General features: G+C 39.8%; 1 protein-coding gene across 2 annotated transcripts in view; it reads right to left on the bottom strand.

The window, feature by feature from the left end:
- Positions 1 to 4320: 4320 nt before the first annotated feature.
- LRP6 (LDL receptor related protein 6) overlaps positions 4321 to 18421 on the bottom strand; it is a 182098-nt gene continuing 167997 nt past the window's right edge. For both annotated transcript variants that reach the window (XM_055396305.2, XM_055396307.2), the window contains exons 20-23: positions 16444 to 16674; positions 14811 to 14947; positions 14077 to 14174; positions 4321 to 9960 (exon numbers count right to left, since the gene is read on the bottom strand). In XM_055396305.2, coding sequence (XP_055252280.1) covers positions 9666 to 9960; positions 14077 to 14174; positions 14811 to 14947; positions 16444 to 16674 — 761 coding nt within the window. In that variant the 3' untranslated portion in view covers positions 4321 to 9665. The remainder of the gene's footprint in view (positions 9961 to 14076; positions 14175 to 14810; positions 14948 to 16443; positions 16675 to 18421) is intronic.

Below are 18421 nucleotides of genomic sequence, written 5' to 3'. Positions count from 1 at the left end.
ACATTACTTTGTCCAACTGTGGTGTTGGAGAAGGCTCTTGAGAGTTCCTTGGACTGCAAGGAGATCCAACCAGACCATCGTAAAGGAGACCAGTTCTGGGTGTTCATTAGAAGGACTGATGTGGAAGCTGAAACTCCAATACTTTGGTCACCTGATGTGAAGCGCTGACTCATTTGAAAAGACCCTGACACTGGGAAAGATTGAGGGAAGGAGAAGGGGATGACAGAGGATGAGATGGTTGGATGGCATCACTGACTCAATGGACATGGGCTTGGGTAGACTCCGGCAGTTGCTGATGGACAGGGAGGCCTGGCGTCCTGTGGCTCATGGGGTTGCAGAGTCGGACACGACTGAGCGACTGAACTGAACTCCTGTGATGTCAATTTCCCTGGTTGATGAAACTCTCGGGGGAGGGAATTTACCATTTATGACAATTGTGTTCCTTTTAGATAATCTGTCTTTAGGTAGATAACGGGAATTCAGAGACAGCTTTTCTCTGCATTCGCTATTTTTTAAGGGCCTATTGATCAAAATATTCAAGATGCCAACACGGCATATTTTGCATTGGTATATTCTGCTACCCTTCGGTAACATCATATCCTATTGAGCTCTGCACCAGGAAAAGCAACGTTCATTTTTAAAGAGAATTTGGAGGAGAAGGGGGTGGCTCAGAGCCTACATCAGGATGTCCTCCAGGAATTTACTAATAACAAGAGCATTCTGAAGCACAAATTGTGAAACTGAGCTGGACCCTGTGGGGCCCTCCTGTTTCTTGCCTGCAGAATAAGGCTTCAGTCTCCGAGATTCCTGAAGTTCCTGCTAATTAGAGAAGCAGGGGAATGTAGAAATAAAGGAAAAGCAGTCAAGCAAGAAAAGTAATGACAATAGCTCCATGATAAAACAGCTCCTTCTCAAGGATATATATAACAATCTGATGCCTATCTCTGAGTTATTCCACAGAAACTAAGACCCTCCCATCCAGGTAGACGATGGTGACTACATGCTGACCACAAGCATGTACAATCCAGACTGGTGGTATCACGAAGTTGATGACAGAGATTCCTGAAATACCACTGCTACATTACCACCAACTAATCAGAACAATTTGTAAGCCCTCCTCAGACAATAATTTTGCCTCTTTGTATTTCTTTTTCTTGGGGATGGTCTTGATCACTGCCTCCTGTAGAATGTCACGAAGCTCCATCCATAGTTCTTCAGGCACTCTATCAAATCTAATCCCTTGAACCTATTTCTCACTTCCACTGTATAATCGTAAGGGATTTGATTTAGGTCATACCTGAATGGTCTAGTGGTTTTCCCTACTTTCTTGAAGTCTGATTTTGGAAATAAGGAGTTCATGATCTGAGCCACACTCAGTTCCTGGTCTTGTTTTTGCTGACTGTATTGAACTTCTCCATCTTTGGCTGCAAAGAATATAATTGATCTGATTTTGGTGTTGACCATCTGGTAATGTCCATGCGTAGAGTCTTCTCTTGTGTTGTTGGAAGAAGGTATTTGCTATGTCCAGTCCGTTCTCTTGGCAGAACTCTATTAGCCTTTGCCCTGCTTCATTCTGTACTCCAAGGCCAAATTTGCCTGTTACTCCAGGTGTTTCTTGACTTCTTACTTTTACATTTCAGTCCCCTATAAAGAAAAGGACATTTTTGGGGGTGTTCTAGAAGGTCTTGTGGAGAAGGCACTGGCGACCCACTCCAGTATTCTTGCCTGGAGAATCCCAGGGACGGGGAAGCCTGGTGGGCTGCCATCTATGGGGTCGCACAGAGTCGGACACGACTGATGTGACTTAGCAGCAGCAGCAGCAGGTCTTGTAGGTCTTCATAGAACCATTCAACTTCAGCTTCTTCAGCATAACTGGTCGGGGTATAGACTTGGATTACTGTGATACTGAATGGTTTGCCTTGGAAACGAACAGAGATCGTCTGTCTTTTGAGATTGCATCTAAGTACTGCATTTCAGACTCTTCTGTTGACTATGATGGCTACTACATTTCTTCTAAGGGATTCTTGCCCACAGTAGTAGATATAATGGTCACCTGAGTTAAATTCACCCATTTGAGTCCATTTTAGTTTGATTCCTAAAATGTTGATGTTCACTCTTGCCATCTCCTCTTTGACCACTTCCAATTTGCCTTGATTCATGGACCTAACATTCCAGGTTCCTATGCAATATTGCTCTTTACAGTCTTGGACTTTACTTCCATCACCAGTCACATCCACAACTGGGTGTGGTTTTTGCTTTGGCTCCATCTCTTCATTCTTTCTGAAGTTATTTTTCCACTCATCTCCAGTAGCATATTGGGCACGTAAGACCTGGGGAGTTCATCTTTCAGTGTCACATCTTTTTGCCGTTTCATACTGTTCATGGGGTTCTCAAGGCAAGAATGCTGAAGTGGTTTGCCACTCCCTTCTCCAGTGGACCACATTCTGTCTGAACTCTCCACGGTGTCCTGTCCATCTTGGGTGGCCCTACACGGCATGGCTCATAGTTTCATTGAGTTAGACAAGGCTGTGGTCTGTGATCAGACTGGTTATAGTTTTCTGTGATTGTGGTTTTCAGTCTGTCTGCTCTCTTATGGAGAAGGATAAGAGGCTTAGGGAAGGTTCCTGATGGGAAGAGACTGACTGAGGGGGAAACTGGGTCTTGTTCTGATGGGTGGGGCCATGCTCAGTAAACCTTTAATCCAATTTTCTGTTAATGGGTGGGATCACAGGACTGAAAAGGTCAGTTTTCATTCCAATCCCAAAGAATGTTCAAACTACCGCACAATTGCACTCATCTCACATACTAGTAAAGCAATGTTCAAAATTCTCTAAGCCAGCCTCAACAGTACGTCAACCATGAACTTCCAGATGTTCAAGATGGTTTTAGAAAAGGCAGAAGAACCAGAGATCAAACGGCCAACATCCCCTGGATCATCAAAAAAGCAAGAGAGTTCCAGAAAAACATATACTTTGGTTTTATTGACTATGCCAAAAACCTTGACTGTGTGGATCACAACAAACTGTGGAAAATTCTGAAAGAGATAGGGATACCAGACCACCTGACCTGCTTCTTGAGAAATCCGTATGCAGGTCAGGAAGCAATTAGAACTGGACACAGAATAACAGACTGGTTCCAAATCGGGAAAGGAGTACGTCAAGAATGTATATTGTCACCCTGCTCATTTAACTTATATGCAGAACACATCATGCAAAATGGCGGGCTGGATGAAGCACAAGCTGGAATCAACATTACTAGGAGAAATATCAATAACCTCAGATATGCAGAGAACACCAAACTTAACGGCAGAAAGCAAAGAAGAACTAAAGAGCCTCTTGATGAAAGTGAAAGAGGAGGAGAGTGAAAAAGTTGGCTTAAAGCTCAATATTCAGAAAATTAAGATCATGGCATACGGTCCCATCACTTCATGGCAAATAGATGGGAAACAGTGGCTCACTTTATTTTCTTGGGCTCCAAAATCACTGCAGATAGTGACTCCAGCCATGAAATGAAAAGATGCTTGCTCTTTGGAAGAAAAGTTATGACCAACCTAGACAGTATATTAAAAAACAGAGACGTTACTTCGTCAACAAAGGTCCATCTAGTCATAGGTATGGTTTTTCCAGTAGTCATGTATGGATGTGAAAGTTGGAGTATAAAGAAAGCTGAGCATCGAAGAATTGATGCTTTTGAACTGTGGTGTTGGAGAAGACTCTTGAGAATCCCTTGGACTGCAAGGAGGTCCAACCAGTCCATCCTAAAGGAAATCAGTCCTGACTATTCACTGGAAGATGCTGAAGCTGAAACTCCAATACTTTGGCCACCTGATGCGAAGAACTGACTCATTTGAAAAGACCCTGATGCTAGGAAAGATTGAAGGCGGGAGGAGAAGGGGATGACAGAGGATGAGATGGTTGGATGGCATCACCAACTCAATGGACATGAGTTTGAGTAAACTCCAGAGCGGGTGATGGGACAGGAAGGCCCAGCATGCTCCAGTCCATGGGGTCACAAAGAGTCAGACACGACTGAGCGACTGAACCAAACTGAATCAGAACAAAGTCAAGTCCTTTGCAGTTCTTATCCCAAATGTTAACTTTAAAAAACCTTTTCTGAAAGCCACTAGGGAGTTTGGGTCTTTGAACACAAACTGCCCATTCTTTTTGCTTGGTGCCCTGCAAATGAACGCTGTGCTTTCTTATACCACAACCTGGTGTCAGTAGATTGGCTTTGCTGTGCAGAGGATAAGCCAACTCAAATCTTCCTTATTTTGTTCCCAATCACAGGTATTGTCAACATTGCACAAAGCAAGGCCTTGCTCAAACCTCTATTCCAAAGTTGTATTTTATTTGAAATGCTCAAACCTCTATTCCAAAGTTGTATTTTATTTGAAATGCAAACAATAAAGGTGAGTTCTGTTGTGTCTGAAACACAGCATTCATTTATCATAGCAAAGCACAACCGCTTTAATTTCTTGCTGAAAAGAAATGACACTTTTATTTTCCACTGTTTTATTATAAAAATCAACATTTCATTTGTTACAACTCAACTTATTGTAATAATCAAAAGGGGGATTTATACAAGGTATTTTTTATACAGTTTAAAATTAAAGCACTTATTTTACAAAAAGGGGGAAGTGAATAGTGGACAAGGGCTGACCAAATGTTGGTCATTAAAATATAATTACATCCTTGCAAAGCACCATCGTACCAAAGTCCATGAACAAGAAATACCAGCTGACTTTAAGACAATGACGAAGATTAAAGCTTAAAAAATTTAAAAACACAGAGGATAAAACATCTGAAAGCAGCACCAGATCCTTCACTTGCAAATAAGACTAGTTCAGCTTAAGCGTCTCAGTATCCTCTTTACTCTCATTAAAATGTTCTCAATTAATCCTAGATACTCAATTTCATGTAATCTTAGTTTAATCAGACTTGTTTTATTTTCCTTTTAATATTCTTACTTAGGCTTTAGTATTTAGTGAGATAGAGATTTCTCTCTCTCTCTCTCTCTATATATATATATATCTATCTTTCTATATATCTATACCCCTGCCCTGCTTACATGTGATTTTTTAAAAATTATTTCTTAAAGAATGGACAGTTAAGCAAAGCAGACTGTATAATTCTTTGGTGTTACCTTTTGGACAAACCTGAAGTAATGGGAAAATTAAAAGTTATTTTTTCATTAGGTCTATATTCCACTTCTGAGACATCACGTTCTTTATAATTGTATCTGCAAAGTCACGATGATATTTTTTCAGCAGTAACTTAAGAATGGTTTAAGAAGGGCTTATTAAAAAAAAGGAACAATTAAATTTACCTGAACTGAAGAAGGATGAGGTCAGTAATTTCATTCTAAATCATCTAGATAAACTGAAGAATCTTCCCCTTTCTCCATTCAGGTACAGAATTAGTTGAAAAAAGAGGCAGAATCCAGTCAAATATCCTAAGTATATGGATTCACAATTTTAAAATCATGTTATGCGTTAGGGTCCAAAATCCTTTACAACTTTTGAGAATTTCAAAAGCTGAAGTTTGAGTCCATTGTAAAATGATGCAATTCCAGAAGTCGGAAACTATACATATGCTACAGTACTTTGTAAAATCATCTGTTATTTCTCTGGGTTCACTTTAGGTGTGCAATAAGGAAAGGAGTACCAAACAAAATTAAATTTCTTGAGTTTAAGAATTCTGAGAATATGTATTAAACAGCACTTGATTATGAACTTCTTTAAGACTTGGTCCATGTCTACACTTAGTCTGCAGTCTCATTTATTGATGTTCAAACATTTGTCAGCCATCTGATAATCCCATATTCATATCCACACTCCAGGCATACTACTCATGTCGTTATTCAGAATGAAGTACTGCACATATTGAAAGTATGACATACTTGGGAGGTATGAAAAGACCAAGGTGTTTTTTTTTTCCCCTGAATCTTGTTAGATGTGTAATAGTAATAACCATCATGCTGCTTTTATGACATGCAAAATTAATGAACTAACAAGTTTTCCCCTGCAAGAGATAAAGCAATTTTAAAAACTATACTTTTTAAGAATCTAGTCTAGGCCCAAAACAACAGCAGCAGACCTATCGCAGAGAGCCAGGCTGGCTTGCTGAAGGCAGGCCTTTCCTGTACCAAAAACAGTCTCTATACTATGATTATTGATATCAGGTCACATAAATATACACAGTTCGTTAATAGGTTAGATAAGACACAGCTACTAAACCTACTGGCAGTATTCCTCATTAATGAGCCTTTATAGCAAAACAAAAAAATTATCCTGCCAAACTGACTACAACCGAATGCAGACGTGGCTATTTCTATATCTTAGCATTAAATGAGTTGGTCTTATACAAATTACTGACTTTGGAATATTTTAAAATGATGAACAAGTCAACCCTTTGCTCAAAGCCCCATCCCAATTAATGGTCTATATTAGATAAAAATGTACTGTAAAGTCTTCATTTCTAAATACATATGAGTCCTTCAGAACAGCTGTTCTCAAACTGACTAAAGGGTCAGATATCTTTTGGTGGTACATCAGAGTATTTTTCTATTAAAATTAAAGTAATGATAATTTTCTGCTAAACATGTACTATCTCACGATATGCTAGATTTACAGCAAATGTCAGATGCATAATAAAATTTCCCGAAAGAAAAATCAGTATTGAGAAAATTCTATGCCTTAACTGTTTTTCTGTTAATATGAATATGCCATTCATATGTGAATATGCCATTATCTGATATAAGCAGCAAAATTCTTTGGGCGAGTGTTCAAAAAAACAGCTCTGCAGGAGCCAAGTTCAAGGTTATAAAAGTTTAGAAGTATAAAAGACCACTTCCGTGAAGAAAAGCTTACTGTAGTGCACAGAAAGTATGCTATGCTAAAGTTCAATTCTCAGGTCATTTTAATCACATCACTAAGTGGGCACACTTTTAAGATATACAATCACAACAAATACTACTTTATTTAAGGAATATAATGAAATTTTATTCATTGCCCCTCAGCATGGCTAATGCATCTAGCAATAATCCAAATTCAAAAACTCAAAATAATCCAAATTCAAAATGGTTTTCTTTTTCCCCTGATTTGGGCTCACATGTTAATTTTTTATCTTCCAATTAAAGATCTTGTGTTTAACAAACAAGATGGTCTACTTTAAAGCTTAACTGTCCATATAACCTGAGGACCAATAAATCCATTCTGAATTTTGACAATTCTCTCAAACTGTACCTTTCAAATATTCCCCAAAATGTTAAGACTCCATCTCAAATATTGAGAAAGAGGATTCTGAGACTAAGCTGAACTGCCTTCAAATAATTTCAAACAAATTGGCACACAAATTAGTATTTTGCAAGAAGAGGCCATTGCCATCGCAGTACAAGCACTTGAACTGAGATACAACAAGGCAATATTCTTCTTAGTTCATTATAGTGCAAGTTTCCACATGGGAAGCCCACCAGATAAAGATGCACATTAAAAAATGTAAACATCGAGAATTCTCATATTTTAATTGATACCCAGTTATTGCTAACCTTTCCATCTTCATGTGAGCATCAAGTGCCTCTGTGTGTCACAGAATGCACCTTCAATTTCCATTCTGTTAGAACTTGAGCACTTTGTTCTGTCAACAGGAAGAGTTAACGCTCGTCTGACTGAAATGCAAGACACTGATGGATTACCATTTATTTATATGCAAAATCAAGTGCACCTGATTCATATAAGGTACCCCAATAACCGATGTGATATTCTGAAACCGCATTTTTTAATTTTTTAAAAAGATTACTTATGTATCTTTAATTGCTTAAAAAGTTAGTTCACCTCCACCAAAATTATAAATCCTTTCTTCCATGGTTTTCTCTTGGGCCCTGAAATCTAGACAGGGTGGCCTCAGCAAAACAGAATTAAAAAAAAAAAAAAATCATCATTCATTAAGTAACTGACCAACATCTGTTAAGGTAAAAATACATTAGTTTAAAAACACATTCAACTTTAGCAGAGAAGTGCTGGAAACATGTAAAAAGCAGGAAACTGACTTCTGGTAAGGTGGCAGAGCAGTGCCAGCATCATTTCACAGGTCAGCCCTGACAGCTGAAGCAGCAGCAGCAGCCCCAGTACCACACGGGACAGGCAGAGCACGGAAGAGCCTTCCATTATCCCCCTCTACTCAAGTTCCGACAGCTGAAAAGTTCATAGTTTTCCTTCTCAGGTAAGCCATATCGTTAAATTTGTTAAATCACCTTAATCCATAATGGAGTAAGAGAGAAGACACGTAAAAATATATAAGAGGTGATTATAAGAGTAATTCATGGATAATTTGAAAACAATCTAATATTCACATTAGGTTAACAGAAAGATACTGTATTCAATTCACACCACACATTAGAAAGAGGTTATGTGTGTAGAGATCATTCTGAGAAAAATCAGCCTAAAAACAGGAAAATGTCATCAACAACTAATAAAGGGAAAACCTAACGATAACAAAAAAAAAATCCTCTTTTAAAATAGATTGTCTCTAACCGGAACATATTTAAATGTTTTACTAGGAAAAAATATATATAAAAATGATTTCATACTGTGATATATGCTGAAAGTACTGCAAGGATATATGATTAATTTACAACAAAAACTTAATGGTTAAATTTGTAACTCTTAAACACTTTCTATATGTGCTGTAAAAGGACACTGTATTGAGCATTAAAACAATCTTGGAATAAAGAGGAACAGTAACTTGTCTAACCTTTGATCCTTATGTGGACACAGCAGTCCAACTGAAGAGCTAAGCTGACTGGGGAATGGAATTAGTAGAAATATTAAAACGAAACTTTTATTTAGCAAATTCTATTTAATCAATCCCCAGATTTTATGGTGAATAAATTATGGTATCTTGGCAAAATATAATGCTGCTAAGGGAGGAAGCAAGGTGAAATCACCCAGGGAACAAACTGATGTATGACAGAGGGGTGACTTTTAAGATGGGGACAGAAGGCTTGCAAACAAAACGGCCCCACAGCATCTTACCAGACAGCTCATCTCTCCCACAACAGAAGCTCCCCAAATGAATGTTTAGAACTATCTTCCCCGCTAAAATTATTGGACCCCTAGAGAAAACAAAGCCTTTTGTCCAAAATTAGTATTCTTTTCTTTTGACTTTCATTTCTTAAACTTGTTGGCATTCAAATGGTAGTTAATGTGAAGGCCATTGGGCTCCTTCGAGTATATATGGTTTGCTGCTGAGATGGACTTTAATTTCTTTGCTTTTTTTAAAAAAAATTTTTTGGTATCAATAAAGCCCCAGACATTCCTGGTCAGTGATGCCCTTTTTTTTTATTCCTGTTTCCTTTGTACTCAGTCACTTCACTGGGTTTAAGGCATGCTTTGTGTATTTAGTTTGCAAAAATAAAACTTTTAGTACAAATTTATTATTTATACAAATTTTTATGGCACAAGCAGCAAATCTGCTATTTTAAGAAAATATATAAATATCTTTTCCTTCTGTACAAATATCTCCAGTTTTCCCTACCCCATTTATAATTTTAACTGTACACGGTCTGCCTCATCCTTCACTGATAGCTCCCTCCCCCCCCTCCAGATCTCAACCAAATTTGTATTTACACTTTTGTGTTGGAGGCAGTCAGAGGAGGAGGGCCCCTCCTCAGGAGGAGTCTGTACAGGGAGAGGGTGGCGGTGGGTAGAGGTGATGAGAGTAGCTCCTCTCCGTGTATGGAGAAGGCGGGCAGCTTTCATAGTTCTCTTCTGCTGACAAGTACTGGCTTCGGGGCGTGGGAGGTGGGGGCACAGGCTCTGAGTCATAGTTCAAGTCACTAGTGTAGCCCTTGGCCGTCACCACTGAGGTCATCCTTCGGCTAGGAGCATAGTCACTGTCACACACATCTGTGCTGCAGGGCGTGGTGGGGGGCGCAAAGTGCCGGTAGCTGTACGGCCTGTAGCTGATACAGGGAAGAAAGCAGAAAAGGAATTAGTTACATAGAAGAGCAGTTTCTCTATCCAATACAGAGGCATTAAATGTAAACCTGACTTAGAAGACAATCAACTATGATAATTTAAACTGGCACCAACCAAGAGGCAATTTTCAAAGGCAGGCTGAAGGAGGAAGACAGCATTATCTTGTGAATGATGAACCCATTCTAACCTCTGGATGTGTGCTTATGTATTTAAGTTGGGCTTCCCTAGTGGCTCCACAGTAAAGAATCTGCCTGCAATGCAGGAGATGCGAGTTCGATCCCTGGGTTGGGAAGATACCCTGGAGGAGAAAACAGCAACCCACTCTAGTATTCCTGTGTGGGAAATCCCATGGACAGAGGAGCCTGGCAGACTGCATGCAGTCCATGGGATCATAAAGAGTCAGACCAGATTTAGTGACTAAAAAACAACATCTTTAAGTAACATTGTATCAATAAGAAGGAACTTTTCAAAGCTGTATTTAATCGTCTTTGGAAAAATCTCTCATTTCACATTTAGTCTGTATCAGCTCAGTTCAGTCGCTCAGTCGTATGTGACTCTTTGCGACCCCATGAATCACAGCACGCCAGGCCTCCCTGTCTATCACCAACTCCCGGAGTTCACATTAATTTCTGCCTTTCCATGATCTCTGAGAATGTGTCTTTATGATTTTACATTACTCAAGTATGTGAGCATTCCCTGAACATTCCTCAAACGCTCTATGATTTACCTGATGAATAATTTAATGATGACCGAAGACTTCATTACTCTCTCTACTTCATTCTCTCTTGAACAATTACTGTATAAGCCAGGCTGAATTTTGGCAGACAGCCTAAGGAACATATCTATCCCATTAGTAGTACAGGGAAATTACCGTGATTTGGGGGAAGGAGTGTCAATTTCCTATATTGTATGTAGACAAGCATGTTGCCGTTAAGAGCGGCTCTAACTGAACACCAAAATGACAAATTCCAGGTATCCATACAGAACCAGTGAGTTTTCTAAAACGTATTTCAGAGACCTAATTTATTTTTGCACACCCTTTAAGCTATCTTTTCAAGCAATCTGTAACTGTTAAGTCTGTAGCGTGGCTAACTGAAGAAAAAGGCACACTGGAAAGAGAAATGTACTAGTAAAATTAAGAGCTGACTTAAAAAGTGTTGATTCTTCCATCATTTCTACTATAAGTTCTTAAACCATTTTACAGTCTAAGTATAGTAAAGCTGATCTTATTTCATATTTATCCCAATCAGGATTTATTTATATGCTTTCTTGTCAAATAAAATGACTGCAACAGTGAGGCAAGAGCAAGTGTAAAAATGAAGCAACAATTTATAAAACAGCTAACGATGTGCCAGGCAACACACCTCAGGACACATGCCATTTGAGGCAAGCCCTCTGTATCAAAAGAAACGGCTATAAAAGACCAAAAGTTACATGACCTGCTAAGCAGGTTCTCAAGCACTTTTACTACCAGTATTGACATGATGTCACAGTATTTTTTAGGTCTTATCTTTCTGTCCAATCAGGTGGTGAGCCTTGGTGAAATTTCTTGGCTCAACAATTAAAAGGCCCAATACTTCCATTTCCACAGGAGAGGAGGAAAAAAAAAAAAAAACACCAGAGGAGAGAAAGGAAATAGATTACAAAATGTATTAAGTTTTGCAAACCTTACCCCCACACCCAAGAAAATTTAAATGATAAAAAGTTTCACTCTGAAGAAATAAACTGGGCTTAATTTGAGATGTAGGAAACAGTTAAATAAGAACTGCTTTTCAGAGACAGACATAGAGAACGAACTTAGCATTGCTGGCAGAGGTAGGGGGTTGCAGAAACACAACACGGACCATGGGAGGAAGGTACAGATGGGGAGTTTGGGATGGACGTGTACACACTGCTATATTTAAAATGGTTAACCAAGAACTTCCTGTATAGCCCAGGGACCTCTGCTCAATGTTACGTGGCAGCCTGGGGAGGGAAGTCTGGAGGAGAATGGAAACAGGTGTATGTGTGGCCAAGTCACTCTGCTGTGCACCCAACACTATCACAGCGTAACACTGTGAATCAGCTATCGTCCACTACAAAATAAAAAAGTTTTCATAAAAAAGAACTGTTTTTGATGCAATTATGTTTACCTGAATCCAACAGTGTTTAATTTAAAGCAATTGTTTAAAAGTAAAATTTTAGCTCTTTCCTTTTGTTTTTTCAATTTTCAGGTTTCTGCCTTTCTATTTTGAGTTTTTAAAACAAACCTGGGGTAAGGAAAGCAACACTTAAAGTAAAATATAAATCAATCACTTCGGAGTCAAACCTATCTTATCAATAAAATGCCATAAGGATTCTGAATGAGATACTGTGTAAAACAGTTTCCACTTCATTTCTACACATCTATAAGGTTATATATACATCAGGGCAATCGACTGGAATGCAAGGAAACACCTTATTGAGAAGATAATGGGCACCTGAGTGACGCCAATAAACACGGGCACTAAGTGTCTGAAGAGAATGTAAGTTTCTGACTTTCTGTTGGCCTGTCCAGTAAGACCAAAGAGTAAGGATGACACACTAGGACGGAACCTGTTCACTCTGCTCCACAGAGTCACAAATCAGCACAAAGGTAGAATATCTCCCCTTTTCTGGCTTACAAACACATTGCAGCTTATTTTGATGAGTCATGATTTATTCCATGCAACTATATGAGAAACCTTTCACTCCAGATTGTAATAACAACATATGTAAGCAAGAGCTGAACTTAAGCTTCTTTCAGCTTTTCTCAAATTCTGTGCCCTTAATACTCCTGCTATTTTAGAGCTCTCCTAACTCTCCAGACCTCCGTCTTATCCCAAAATTCCACTGGAGACAATCAATCAAACCTAACCCCAGCAGTAACATATTCTGAAATCAAGTCACTTTGGGGGTAACTTTTCCTTAGAATACGGCCAAAGCCTGGAGGCTCTATCTTAATACTACAAAAGCCAGCCACAAAAAAATTTGCGGCTCTCTTTAAAAAATGTAGAGTTCTCTGAAGGCCTGAATAGACATTTTTCCAAAGAGGAAATGCAGATGGCCAACAGGCACATGAAAAGATGCTTGATGTGGCTATTTATCAGCAAAGTGCAAATCAAAACCACAGTGAGTTATCACCTCACACCAGTCAGAACGACTATCACCACCAAAAAACACAAATAACAAGTGCTGGCAGGATATGGAGAAAAGGGAATCCTTTTACACTGTTAGTGGGAATGCAAACTGATGCAGCCATTGTTTCTCAAAAAACTGAACTAGAACTATCATATGACCTGACAATTCCACTCTAGGGTAGGTATCCAGAAAACTGAAAACACTAATTTGAAAAGATATATCCCCCCAATATTTCCAGCAGTATTACTTACAATTGCCAAGATATGGACACAGCCTAAGTGTCCATCAACACATGAATAAAGAAGATGCAGTGTGTGTATACACACATACACACACACACACAATGGACTACACTCAGCCATGAAAAAGAGTGCAATTTGGCCATTCGCAACAACACAGATGGAGTTGGAGGATATACACTAAGTGAAATAACTCAGACAGAGGAAGACATACTATGTGATATCAACTATACATAGAATCCACAACAAACCAAAATAACAAAAATAACAAAAGAAGCAGGCCCACAGACATAGAGAACAAACAAACTAGTGATCACCACTGGGAAGAGGGAAGTGGGAAGGAGAAATCAAAGGGCAGGGGAATGACGTATGAACTATTAGGTGTAAAATAAGCTACAAGGATATACCGTACAACATAGAACTATAGCCAACACTCTGTAATAACTACAGATGGAATAAAACAACCTTCAAAAATTGTGAATCACTAAATTACACAACTGCAACTTACATAATATTGTGCATCAACGAGCCGTTAATTAAAGGAAGTCTAATGCCCTGAAACAAAAGGGTTTGTGGTAGAGGCAATACCAGCATTACCCAGACAAGATGCCTGTTCTCTCTTGGTGACCATCATCTACTCAGCCAGGGCCACAGCAAACTCAAAACACAAACACTTCCTTCTAATAAGTATGTGGACTGACCCTAGAGGAGGATGTGTATTACCTGTAGGACCTGTGAGTGGAAGGGCTGTTTGAAGAATAACCGAATTCCATGGTGTAATGTGATCGCTCTGTGGCTGGGGATGGCGGAGGGTTCAAAATCTAAAAGGAAAGAAAACCAAATGATTGAAATAAGAATAGTCTATCCAGACAGAGACTATTAGCCTTTTCTCAACTTCTCTTCCTTCATCTCTGTTCATATTCTTCTTCACTTCCTCTTTTTCAAAGAATTAACCTAAAACAATACTTTAGGACTGTGGCTCTCCACCCCTCAAGACACAATTTCATTAGGGGTAAAATAACACAAGGTGATGAGAAGGAAATCTGCAACCTACAGGTTACTGGTTTAAGTGTCGCACAACTAGGTTCTCTAAACATTTAGAGAAAGATTACTTACTTAGGAGAAATACCACATGTACTTCCTTCTTTTGGGAGGTCACAGAATGACGGTCCTTAGCCTCTCAGAAGGTACTATTCAACAGTTCTACTTTCACCTGGTATATGAAATTAATGTCCAGTACTTTCAAATATGCTGGTTGCTACACAGTCATTAAGTTGAGCACATTCTAAGTGCTCACATGGTGGTGGTAAATCCTTTGGGCCTTGTATGTCTAAATTCTATTTTAAAACCTTTTTATAATACCATCACTAAGTACCCATATTTAATAAGTAAGTTAAACATCTAAGATCTTATTTATCTTAGCATTCAAAGTGAACAGAGGAAAACAGGCTGCTTACTGCAGGGAAGTAAGTGCCTTTGGTGCTTGATGAACTACTTGACGATGCTCCTGTGACGTGGGCTCGGTCATAAGGGGGTCCACTGCTCCCCCCCATGATACTGAGGGAACTGATCATCGATTTACCACGAGACATTCCTAAAATGAAGGATAAATACTGAAGTTGAGTGAGATCTATAAGAAAGCATGAAATCATTTTCCTTAGTCCTAGAATTATAAATATCAATAGTCAAATAGCTCCATTTTCAAACAACTTATGCCCTCTTTTCCCAATAATAATTGAAAATACTAACTGGAAAAGGCAAACAAATGTTCTCCAGGAGTGGAGACTGAGAGCTGGCCTATAACACAAAGCCAAGAATAGCTCCTGGCCCTTCCTACTCGCCAGAGTGGAAGAGGAGCTCTTCAAGACGAGAGGTTTTCAGTCTCCTAGAAGACCTGAGAAGAAAACAACGGTGAAGGGCAGAAGTGCAAAGCAGGCTAGACAAAGCAATAGGTCTGCTCGAAAGAGAAGTAAACCCACTGTTAGGAGGATAAATTCAATGTATGGGAAATTATTTCTTTACTGGATGCAAATGGTGTTGTAATCACAACCACAATGCTAAAGAAGAAATTCTATTTTTCATAAGTGACTTTCCAAATTCCACCTTAACAAACTAGGTATGGCAACAGGCAATTTATTAACAATTTAAAAATCATCTATTTCCTTACAGCTAACAACCAGAGTAAGTCATTTTCACAGGGTTTTTGGCCTGGTATCGCTTTCTCCATATTTATTACAAGAAAGGCTTCTTTTCATTAAGGGTACCAAAACATATTGAAAAGAAAGCTGTACTTCCCTAGAGGAATGCAGTCTTCCCCAAGGATAGAACATCTGCCATCCTGGCCATGCTTGAATAAACCCTCCTCCCACTGTCTTCATCTAAGCTAGGAGAAAACGTAAGATGATGTATTCCTCCCTGCTATCAATCAGGCATTTCTAAATCTGCTGAAAAGGAAACCTCATCTGTTTTTTCGGCCTCCTGTAATTCCTGGGCTCCACAGTACAGGTCTCTTGGTAGTGAACCAAATGAACTGTGGTTTATGATTCTTTTCAACAAATGGCCAGCTGATTAACTTTAGCAGAGCACCTCTAGAAATGCAGAGTGCACGCGTGCTAAGTCGCTTCAGTCTCTGTGGCCCCATGGACTGTAGCCCGCCAGGCTCCTCTGTCCATGGAATTTTCCAAGCAAGAATACTGGCGTGCACTGCCATGCTCTCCTCTAGACTGTCCCGACCCAGGGAACGAACCCGTGTCTCCTGCATCTCCTGCTTTGGCAAGCAGGTTCTTTACCACCAGCGCCACCTGGGAAGCCCAGAAAGGAAGTGTACATGCAATAACCGTATGACATATTAATATAAATGCTTGTATGTACATGTATTCGCTTTGTATCCTTTGCCAATTTCTACCAAACCATACCTAAGGTCTTCTGTGTAAAAAGAAGGTGCTAAAAGTAAGCTAACATTTGTCCTTGTAACTGTTTAAACCCAAAATAGTCTACACTGAAGTAGACTCTAGGCAGTATTCTATTTCCATAATGGAAGCTTGGCAATCTTGCCAAGACTTGATTCTCAATGGGTCAGTCCTGGCTCACCTGGAAGAGATCCTGACAAAGAACTGGGGTGTGGCACGTAACCAAGGGGCACGGAAGCTGGTCCATGAACTACATAGTCGTTAGTCATGGTTTCCCCATCGCCCTTCATCCGTGGACACAACATCCTCTGGCAGATAAAGTATACGGTTCCAGACACAAAGATGGTAACAATTACTCCAATGACAGAACCCACTGTATTGGTGGCCTGTGGTGCTGGCTCCTCAGTTGGATCTAAAATGGGAATGCAATACAGTTACATAACGGAAAAACAACTGCAGGGTCAAACAGTAATGGAAAGAGGGTCTACAAGCGGAATGTGAGCCTAACGAAGACAACGCATACACGTTTTTCCTTTCTAGGAATACATACACACCATGCCCCACGGATACGTAGACAGATAAATGTCACTGTTAGGAATCAAAACGAATGACTCCTAGGTGAAACCAGACAGGACAATACATTGGAAAGTATAACTGTAAATTGATTAAAAAAATGTTAAGTGAATTATAGATTAAAACACCATTAAGAAGTTTAAAAACACATATATAGACAAAATCTATCCTACTTCATTCTGTCTATCATAAAAATCAATTATTTGGAGATGTCTAAGAAAATTTCAGGGTCAAACGTTTTACCTGAAATGGTAAAGAAGCCAAAATCAGCTCTGAGCTTGATTTTAGGTCTGAAAAGTGACATTTATGCCTGGTGAAGAGAAATTAGAAGCTACCGATGAGCATCAGCTCTCAGGCCCAATATGTTGCTGCATTAAGGGTGAGTCTAGTTGCCTGAGGGCAAGATCTCTGGTACTGGAGTAGCTGAGGACTCAGAGAAAAAAGTCGGAGCATGAGAGGACCGTGGCAGCAACCTTCATGGGATCCCCGAGCTATCTGAGACATTAAAAGCAGGGCATCAACATGAGAGAGGGGAAAATACAGCAAAAGGGCTCATCAAATGCAGAGCATTACTCTTCTATTGAGAAGGAAAATCCTTCCATTGTGAATAGTCAGACTAATTTCACAACTGCCTATCTCTTAAACTTTCCTTTTGTTCCATCTCACCTCAAAACCTCCCATCCACATAGCTAAACTCATGATTAAATCAAAGAATTGAAAGAAAACAACATCACCAAGTAACATACCATGGAGGGGCTTTGGGTCACATATTATCACCTATGGGCTCTGAGGCAGAGAGGCAACCAGCCTATCTTTCTCATTTTCCCCCCCTCCAGGGCTTTGGCATTCCTTCTAACACCAGCTTTCAAGAAAGAATAGTTTACACTCACTGTCTTCAATCTTTTGTCTCTGGGTCACATTTTAGCTCACGGAAAGTCGGCCTCTGCCCTTACTAGCACAATGAACTAGTCTGGTACAGGTTACAGTTCTCCCACACGCCACTGAAAGTCGGCCTCTGCCCTTACTAGCACAATGAACTAGTCTGGTACAGGTTACAGTTCTCCCACACGCCACTGAAAGTCGGCCTCTGCCCTTACTAGCACAATGAACTAGTCTGGTACAGGTTACAGTTCTCCCACACGCCACTGAAAGTCGGCCTCTGCCCTTACTAGCACAATGAACTAGTCTGGTACAGGTTACAGTTCTCCCACGCGCCACAGTCAGCGCGCTCTCCGTCTCACTGACGACTGCACTGCTGGCTCCTCAAAAACGTCTGACCCTCTCCTTCCAGGATTAGTTTTACCGTCTCTGATTATTTGTTCTGTTTCCTCTTGTTTGCTTCATTCCCTTCGGTCTGCCTCAAGTACAGGTGCTTCCTAGAGTTCTGTTCACCTCCTGCTGTTTTCCTCCTGTGCTTCCTCTCCCTCAGAGATTTCCTCTACTGCCTCAGCTGTAACTATCAAGAATAAACCGAAAAGCCCATCTCTCTCTCTTGAGCTACAGACCCACAGAGTTATTAACAGCTTTCTGAATAGCTTCAATGACACGTAAACCAAACTGAACTCACAGTCACCACCATTTGTCAA

This window comes from Moschus berezovskii, chromosome 6 (genome assembly GCF_049115385.1).
Source record: "Moschus berezovskii isolate FMDL1 chromosome 6, NW_MosBer_1.0, whole genome shotgun sequence".
Lineage (NCBI taxonomy): Eukaryota > Metazoa > Chordata > Mammalia > Artiodactyla > Moschidae > Moschus > Moschus berezovskii.
Note: the sequence above shows the minus strand (reverse complement) of the source record. Positions and strands in the feature narration are given on the sequence as shown.